Raw genomic sequence first — 9,991 nt, 5'->3', positions numbered from 1 at the left:
CCTATTTAACTTTCAAGCATTTTTATACTAACATTTCTCCCAAGGCCGAATTTATATACAACCTTTAGTACTCATTTAAGGTTTATATTTTAAGTAATTAATATACACAATATTAACCAAATATCCATTTACTAAGCATTTTAACAAATTTTCCTTCAACTATCCACACATTCGGCAATCACATAATCAAACACTAAACCTTAACTTCCAAGCCAAAACAACTAGCAAATTCAACACATCCAACATAAATTTCCATGCTAATGACATCAAAACAACTACTAAGAATTTCAAGCTCCTTGGCCGAATTTCAATCTTCCAAAATAACAAAAATTTGAGCCATGAAATAGGTAGAATTCAAACTAACCATTCAATTTATGCATGAATTTCCAAGAGTAGCATTGTACATACCTTGATCTAGCAATCTCCTTAGCCGAAAATTTTAACAACAAAAGGAAGTTTCTTCTCCACCCTTTCTTAGCTACGGCAATAGAGGAATAAACCAACTTTGGTTTCTCCTCCCACTAACACATTATTTTTATTACCCATACTCTTTTATTCATCTTTAATTCATTTAATACATTTTTTTATTACATATTTCTCACCACTAATAAATATAATATAATAATATTAAACCATGCATATAATGCCCATACTTATGAGCTTGGCCGGCCACTAGCATTAAAAGTGGCAAATTGGCATGCAAACCCACTTATTTGCATCATTCAATAACTAATCACTTAAAATAAGCCACACATATATTCAAAGCTTCTCACATAAGTCCTTTTTATTTAGAAACACATTCAAATTGACAAAAATCAAAGCATTCAAATTTCACACATGCATGATCACATATTTTAGACATAAAATATTATATTCAATTATTTCTGCAACTCGGTTTAGCGGTCCCGAAACCACTTCTCGACTAGGGTCAAATTAGGGGTGTCACACACTTAGTGCCGCATACAGCCGAAGCTATGTCATTTTGCACATTTAATGCTATTTATAGCCGAAGCTATTTTGAATTGCACACTTAGTGCCAAATGCAGTTGATTTATCATCATATTCAAACCGTAATCAAATATATATATATACAATTTATGTATAATCAAAGCATCAAAAATATACTTGTAACATCGTGTATCATGTACGACCTTACCTCGTATTCGAAATTGCCGACTCGGATTGTCTACTCTATAACATTCGATTTCCCTCGATTTAAATCTGAATTCCTCTTTTCTTGATCTATATGTATTCAAAATTTACCCTTTTATTCACTAAATAATTCAAATCAATCCATAAACATTTATTTAAAATATTTTACAATTTAGCCCTCACATTTTCACATTTTGACACTTTAGTCCCTAATTCACAAAATCACAAAATACACATAATTTGCATATACTCATGCTTGGCCGAATTCTCCTAGTACTCATACTAGTCCACATATTTCTTTTATTTCGCATTTTAGTCCTTCAATTTATAATTTCACAATTTAGCCCATTTTACTCAAATTCATCAAAAATTCAAAGGCAAAACATGTTAACCCAAAACATATCTTCCATTTATCAACAATTAACTTCACAAAACTCACAGTTTCATCAATGACACATTTCAAAATCATCAAAAAAATAAAAAAATTGAGACATAGGCTTGATAGCATTCAAACCAATGATTACAAAAACGTAGAAATTATCTAAAACTGAAACAAAAACATACCTAAATCCAAGTTTAATATTGCCAAACCCTAGCAAGTCTTTCTCTTTTCTTTTTCTTTGATACAATTAGCCAAGTGATGAAAATATGAAGCAATTATCATGTTTTTTTTTTAATTTCTAATATTAATTCATCTTTTTCCATTTTAACCTTACTATAATAAACATTTAAACATATAATGGATGTCCAACAATGTCCATTTAACATACCAATGGTCTAATAACATAATAAGGACCTCTTACTTAAAAAGCCATGTCAACAAAGAACCCAATACATCGGCGCACAAAGGAAAGGAGAAAGCTATCGAGGATTAAAACGAGAAATTCACGGTTTGTATTACTATAATTGAAATTAATTTTTATTAAATGTTTTATATAAATTTTATATTTAATAAGTGAGTTATAAGGTAAGTATTGATATTTGAGTTGAATGAGAATTGAATTGAATTGAATGGAGAATGTGTATGTATAATTGAATTGTAAATTGATTTGAATGTGAAATTGTAATTGAAAAGTGATATTGGATTGGAAATGAAAGTGAATTGAGAATTGAAATACTCTATTAACTAGTCGGGCTGAGCCGGATATAATTGGAATGCCATAGGATCTGGAAGTGTACGAGACTTGCCGGCTCTACTGATTAGGCATTTTATGTGTCGTATTTCAGGCACCTCGTGTGCCGTATCAGGCACTTCGTGTGTCGTTTTAGGCACTTTATGTGTCGTATACTGATCAGGTACTATGTACCGTTTTAGGCACAATGTGCCGTGGTGTGTTTGGGTTGGAATCTGTGTATCCGTCAAGGTCCGAGTCTTGTTAATAGGGGTAAATAAATGAAAAGATAAATCGAATAAATTTGATTGATCAAGCTATTGAAAATGAAACGTTATTTGATGCTTAGTTATTATAATTTTTTTATTACTGCTATTATAATTTGAATTATGGTAATACCACTGAGTATGGAATACTTAGCGTGCGGTTGTTTCCGTGCGCAGGTTAAGTTAAGACTAGACTATTGAATCAACATCTTAGGCCGATCCCGAATTCAATGAGGTAAAGTATGTTAAGTAATGGTAATGGCATGTACCTAGGATGCATCTAGGTTGTGAAAGTATTGATGAAATAAGTAAATTATGGTTGGCAATGGTATATAGTATGAAGTTGAAATAATTGATAAAGTAAGTGATATACTTAAAAAGATTCATTGGATAGGTTATAAAATGTTTTAGATTGGTAAGATTTGAGTATATTTAAGTGTATTTGGATTATTTGAATGTTGGCAAATTGTATTGGTTGAAGTTTTAATTTGCAGGGTTAGAAACATTTATTTTAATAAATAACTATAATTGAACTGTACAGACCGGTAATGCCCTATAATCCTGTTCCGGGGACGGATATGGGTTAGAGGGTGTTACATGGATAAACATAGGATATGATACAATTGACATGCTAATAGGTTATTTTGCGCACTGTATGAGATTGATATCTGATGAGGTGACAGTACTTGACTTGATATTATACGTTGAATATATCGGAATCCAACATTTGTTGTAGATTATCGAGTTATATTACAGTGATTTTGACATGTTTCTGGAGGCGGATGTAAGCTTGCATACTTGGCACTTGGTGTCAAGGTGTGTTTCGGGAGGGATGTTAGTCTACAGGCCATGCATCTAATGCCCAGACATGTTCTTGGTTGGATTAGCTTGGTTGAACGTTTTGGCATGTTTTGGCTAGATAGCCGCGTATCTGTATCAGTTTATTTAGTTCATCAAGCCAAAATCTAATAGTTAAATGACATGATGATGGTGATATGTACTTGGTAGTCGATTCTAATGACTTGATAATGATTAATATAAATGTTTACATGATTTCAGATATTATGTCGTGACTTGGTATTGAATGACCTTGTATAGTTGAATTGATTACGCAACTCGTGTATATAGAACTAATATGTGTACTTTTTTTATTCCACATATAATCTAAAAAAATTATCATGTACATATTTTTAAATATTTTTTATACTATTATATAATACTTATCAACCTTGTAATCTACTTTGTGTAACAAATATTTTTCCATCGCTAATAGATAGTGGATGACGTAATTTTATTGTGATCACGATTGGATGAACAGAGTAAGAAATTTATACAAAAATTTCATTGCTTAATTTCGTAATTTGGGTTATGATATGGTGGGTAAGTTTGAATGGAGGTGGGAGGATATATAAAAATTACACAAACACGGCAGCCCTTCTTTGCAAATACTAACAAAATGCCAAAACCTCACACTATTATATAAACCCCTCTTTCCCATGTTCTTCCTTGCTCTCAAAGCCCTTATATATTATATATTTTTCTTTTCTTTTTTTTTTTGAAAAATATTCTTATCAATAAAAAATTGTGTTGATTTTCATATCCAAACACTTCTTATTATCTACCAATTTATAAATTTCCAGCGTAATAAAGAAATCAAACCCTACACTTAGGGTTTCCTCTCTATACCCTTCTCTTAGAAAAAAAGAAAAGGAAAAGCATTTCTTTTTAAGTATCATAATTTTTGACAATTTCAGTTATGTAATATTGACCCACTTTGTTAAGATTAAGAAAAAAAAATCATCTTTTTTGCTGTTAAACGAGATTGATCGAAAAGGATTAAGTATTTGTTTTATTGGTTTTTTTTTACTATTTTTGTTGTTAAATTGGAGAAATGGAGAAGAAAAAGGTGACTGTGCCATTAGTGTGCCATGGGCATTCAAGGCCGGTGGTTGATTTGTTCTATAGTCCTATAACTCCTGATGGATTTTTTCTTATTAGTGCCAGTAAAGGTATGGGTTTCAGTTTTCATTATTGATTCACGCCAATTTAAAATCTGGGCTTCTTTTGAATTTTATTTTAGTGATCATTTAGGTATAATCAGCTATGTATCTCTGTCCAGTTACTCTAATGTTGAATTGAATTTGGGTTTTTCTTTTGAGTTAGTCTGTTCTGCTCTTCCCGATCATATTGATTTTCTGTTTTGAATTTTATTTATATATTTACTGTTTTAAGCTGGCTTTTTAACTGCCAGTTTTTTTTTTCCTTTTATTAGTTATATAGTAATGATTTTAGTCTCATTAGATTGAATTGCAGACTCTTAAGTAGACTTGTAGTTATGTGAATTCGATTCCAATGTTGATGTAGATTGCGTTGAGCAGGACTTTAGCTATTGTTTTGTTGTAAAAAACTGTTAAATTATTGTTGTTCTGTAACTTGAAATGGAATAGTAGTTTTGGAGCAGGAAATCTGATTTGTGGTTGATCGGATTGTCAATGGGATTTGTTTTAATGTTAAATCAACTCTATTTCTAATGATGCGTTGGAAATTCAGACTCCAGTCCAATGTTAAGAAATGGGGAAACTGGAGATTGGATTGGTACATTTGAAGGGCATAAAGGTGCAATATGGAGCTCCTGCCTGGATACCAAAGCATTACGTGCAGCATCTGCCTCGGCTGACTTTTCTGCGTATGTAATTTTATTCAGCTATGAAATCAATTTTTGGGGGAATGATTTTTTCTGTGCGTTCTTGTACATACCCAATTATTCCTCTGCATCCGTTTTTGTTCTCCATTTGGATTTATTTTCTATCAAACACTCCCCTGGAAAAAATGGACCGCATCCTTGTGGGCTGCTGGCTCTTTGTTCCTCATTAGCTCGTTCTGAGAAGAAGTATTGTTGATGAGTCTGCAAAACTATGCTCTAGAGGGCAAGCTTTAGGATGGTTTATGATCATGAATCTTAGCTTGGGAAGTAGTCTTTTTCTCCACTATGTTGATTTTGTAAAGAGCACTGCACGATAACATGGGTTGGATGCTGTTTATTTTATTTTATTTGTTGTATTATTGATCTTTCCCAAGATGCAACAATAATATACATTCATGCAGCATGTGAAATACATGCTTTATGTGAATGGTTATTCTGGTGTTAGAATTTTTGTTACTTGATAAATTCAGCTGATACTTGTTCTAATCATATTAATGATTGAAAGATATCTTCTATGGGCTTTCTTTGAAGACCTTGCATAATTACCAATGTTCCACCTTTCTTTTTCTTTCGAGAGTCAAATGTGTCCACCTTTCTTAGTATTTAGGTTCGGGAATCACCTGTGTGTTAACTAATAGAAACTGCTTTTCTTCTTATTGTTTCTCTTGCCCCCCTGTCTCTCTGTATACATTTATATATATGATATATATATCATAGTGTTATTGACTCATTGTTAATGATGATGGTCAATTGATAAGTGGATTTATCATTTTCGTCTGATATTTACAGGAAACTGTGGGATGCATTGACCGGAGATGAATTGCACTCTTTTGAGCACAAGCATATTGTTCGAGCATGTGCGTTTTCAGATGTAGGGCTTAATTGCCTTTCTATTGGAATTCTTCTTTTGAATATATCTTATAATTTGAACCATAGACCTGCATCTAATGCTTGTGTAATGCACATTGAAAAGTTTTTCTTGATGGTGCTACCTGGATAACAAGTATTTTTTCTTCTTTTTTTTATTCTGAGCAAGTTATTCTGATAATAGCCAGGCACTACTGCTTTCTATGTAGATTTTATTGCAAGAACTTTATATCTTGAAATGCCAGTATAGTTCTTTTTTCAGAGTAGCATGTGTTTTGACCCAGTTAATAAAGTCCTGTGCAAATATCAGTGAAAAAAAACTGCGTTAAATTAATGGCTTGGATATTCTTTTTTGAACCTTGTGTTTACATTTTCTTATTACCGTTGAGAGGAGTTTTAGCATATCTTTTTCATTGATTAATCTTTCAGTTTCTCTATTTGTATTCTGCGTTCTTTTATTCAGCATTTGAATGGTTTGCTAGATAATAATCACATATCCTCTTTGATGGACTGAAGTTGGGTCAGTTTAAGTGGCCTCTGGTGCAATTTTTTTCTTTCTGAAACCTTCAGATATTAAAAATGTATTTTTATTTAATATATGGGAGTTTATCTATCTATGCGTTGCCCACTTGTTATCTGTTTGCAGCAGCATCTGAGTAAATTGTTTTATTTACAGGACACACACTTTCTACTCACTGGTGGAGTTGAGAAAATTCTCCGAATATTTGATTTGAATCGTCTAGATGCGCAGCCAAGACAAGTGGATAATTCTCCTGGTTCAATTAGAACTGTTGCATGGCTCCATAGTGACCAGATGATCTTAAGTTCTTGCACTGAGACTAATGGTGTTAGGTACAACTTTATTCAAATGATAGCACCTTTACTTTCCTTTTTCTCCCATTGTTTGCCACAAGATATTTTAGTTGTAACAAAGTATCATATATGACTTGAATTGATATTGTGTCACTCCAGGACTTTTGAGACAAGGGTGACTAATAGGTAGACTACTCTCTTCTTCTGTATTGGATGCATATTGTTTGTCAAGGTTAAAAGTTAAGCATGGAAGTTTTAGGGCATTTTGCAGGTTATGCAAAATGTTCCTTTGGGTTCACTTTACTTAACTGAATAAAATGCTGGTGCCAGTATTGCTGGTTGACTTCATAAATTGATTCTTAGTATCGGGCCAAATGGGAAGTTGTAAAATCTCAATCTCTTGGATGCCTGATGGAATTTATGAAAATAAAAACAAAGAGAGAGATTTCAGTTTAAATTATTGGTGAAGTATTATATATTGGAAATTGTCTTCCATTTCTTGGTGCATTCTCAAACCCTTTGTGTGTTCACATGATTATATGTTTGAGTATGTGACTTCCTAAACTGTTGTTATGTTGTCTACTTGTAGGTTGTGGGATCTGAGAAGTGGCAAAATTGTTCAAACACTTGAGACCAAATCACCCGTCACCAGCTCGGAAGTGAGTCAGGATGGTCGCTATATAACTACTGCTGATGGATCTACTGTTAAGTTTTGGGATGCAAATCAGTAAGTTCATGTCTTGATTATTTGTGCAAGATCTATTCTTTGCCACCATGGCTGCTGACATTTGTATTCGCTCTTTTTAGTTTTGGATTGGTGAAAAGCTATGTCATGCCATGCAATGTAGAATCAGCTTCATTGGAACCAAAGCATGGTAATAAGTTCATTGCTGGAGGGGAAGACATGTGGGTCCATGTCTTTGATTTTCATACTGGAGAAGAGCTTGGTATGTGCCTCGAGATTGTCAGATAAACACTGAATATTTATGAAGACTATTCTTTTGAATTTCATATTCCTTAATGCCTAAAGTGGATCCATTTTTGCATTGTCTTGGAATGGCCGCATAAACACCTCCATTATTACATGGCAATATTTTAAAAGAATATCTAGGTCTCATGTTCTTGTATTGTGCAAATGCTGCAAGTAATATAAAACAATCTGAGAAATATAATGCCGGATCCTCACTGCGTTGGATGAGCTGCGTTATCGTGTGAGACTGATTGGATGATGTCTATATGGGTTTTTGTCAATGTTTGAGAGTTCTAACTAATCTTGTGCTTAATCTTTGTAGGTTGCAACAAGGGTCACCATGGTCCTGTCCACTGTGTTCGTTTCTCACCAGGAGGGGGGTCCTTTGCATCAGGATCTGAAGATGGTACCATTAGAATATGGCAGACAAGTCCAGTGACTCACGATGAGAGTGATCTACTTGGAAGCGAACCAAGTGGGAAAGTGAAGGCTGTCGCTGATGAGGTTGCCCGTAAGATTGAGAGTGGCCTCCATATTGGCGGGGAAGGTAAAACTGGAGATACGGATAAGGCAACCGATGCCTGACATGGTATTAAAATTGTTTAGTGCATTCAACGAGTGTTTGTTTCAGCTTGCGTGCCAGGTTTGTAGGATTATGGTGTCTTTCCGCACCTTTCCTGTTCGTCTTTTCTATCGAAATAAAATGAACTGCCAAACTTCCTTTAATTTTCAAGTAAAGTTGGAAGTTTTGATCTTAAAATCAATGAACGTTTTGGCTTTGTTTAAGGTTGGTAGATGCTGTTAAAATTCTGGGAAAGTCGAGGCCATGTCTCATATCAATATCTAATAGATTTACGTCATTGATTCGGAATCCAAATGCGGTACGTAGCAATTAGTTATCGCAGCAGGCTTGGGAAGTGACTACTGAAACGGATGAAGATACGAGCTCCAAATAATACTCGTGTAAAAGCAATTTGGTAACAGAGAAATAAAAGAAACTTCGCAATAAGCTTCAAATATAATGCTTTTATCTTGTTACCAATTGAATCAAAAAGTAGATACGTAATTGCTGAACAGAAGCATGGCTTTCCACATAAATCACGGTCGAGAAAAGTTGCAGAGCACCTGTGATACGCAGGGTTTCCCCTGTTTCATTCCCCAGATTGAACCAAGCTGGCTGACAACCTCCGCATCATCAAGCAATATTCTATTCCAACAGCAGTGGTGTGTAATATACTGGTCAGCCATTGATCTCGAGACAGATAAAGTAACTCCGTCCATGACTCTTTCACTCCATATTGTTTCATCACCCATCGATTTATATGATCCTCCACTGGACAAGTTGAGTGGTCTCGAGAATCACAAACATTCCCCCAGTACAGCATTCATATACTCAAAATGTGAACGGTTGCTCCCACATTTTTTCACTTTGAAGCTCGTGTCACCTTCTGGGACTTCATAGTATTCCTCGGTGCCAAGGTCCAGAGCAAAAATTACTTGGTGATATCATACCCAAATCCAAGTATTGGATTGCTATCATGATCCATGGTTATATCATTATCCAACGGTTTCTTCACGGTGATAAACGGCAAGTAAACCATTGCAAGAACCAAATATTCTTGGTTTCAGCTGTTAAAGGGCGAGGAAATTGAACGAGGTTGTTGAGAGAGTCGAAATCCACGGAGTAGGCCTTATCATCGTGTTCAAGACAATTATCAAGGAAGAGTTTGAGATTGGTGTTGGTTGTCAAGGAATGGTCGAGATGGAGTTTGGCAAAATCTGGGTCATCTACGAGGCAATCCCATGACTTGGCTACGCTTTGGAGCGTACAACTGTCTTCATTGGAAGCCGACACAGGATGAGGGATGAAGGTAAAATTACAGTATGAAAAACTGATAATATAGGGACTAAAATTTACAAAAGGGAGAAGAAGGATTTCTTCTTTGTTTAAGAAAAACTGAGAAATATCTTGAATGCCTTCATTGGGGTCTTCCACCTCATTTTATAGGATCATAACTCAATTTAAAAAATTAGAATTCCGCACAATTTCTTGATAAAGATGACATATTTTCTTTGGATAAGGCTGACATCTTTTGTTTAGTTGTGG

At 34.3% G+C, this 9,991-nt stretch overlaps 1 protein-coding gene across 2 annotated transcripts; it reads left to right on the top strand.

Moving 5' to 3' along the window:
* Window positions 1-3,886: 3,886 nt before the first annotated feature.
* Window positions 3,887-8,755, top strand: LOC107951869 (serine-threonine kinase receptor-associated protein). 2 transcript variants are annotated; one of them, XR_005909142.1, is made up of 8 exons: window positions 4,042-4,539; window positions 5,081-5,216; window positions 6,024-6,105; window positions 6,778-6,953; window positions 7,504-7,641; window positions 7,722-7,861; window positions 8,207-8,527; window positions 8,672-8,755. XR_005909142.1 is itself a non-coding variant. In XM_016887035.2 (7 exons), exons 1-7 carry the CDS (start codon window positions 4,422-4,424, stop codon window positions 8,467-8,469), a joined length of 1,053 nt encoding a protein of 350 aa, XP_016742524.1. In that variant the 5' UTR covers window positions 3,887-4,421; the 3' UTR covers window positions 8,470-8,610. The 2 variants fall into 2 exon arrangements, 1 of the variants encoding a protein (XP_016742524.1); XM_016887035.2 differs by lacking the exon at window positions 8,672-8,755 and having other exon boundaries at window positions 3,887-4,539; window positions 8,207-8,610.
* Window positions 8,756-9,991: the final 1,236 nt, after the last annotated feature.

Source organism: Gossypium hirsutum, chromosome A02 (assembly GCF_007990345.1).
Source record: "Gossypium hirsutum isolate 1008001.06 chromosome A02, Gossypium_hirsutum_v2.1, whole genome shotgun sequence".
NCBI lineage: Eukaryota > Viridiplantae > Streptophyta > Magnoliopsida > Malvales > Malvaceae > Gossypium > Gossypium hirsutum.
This window is presented reverse-complemented; position numbering and strand designations above follow the sequence as displayed.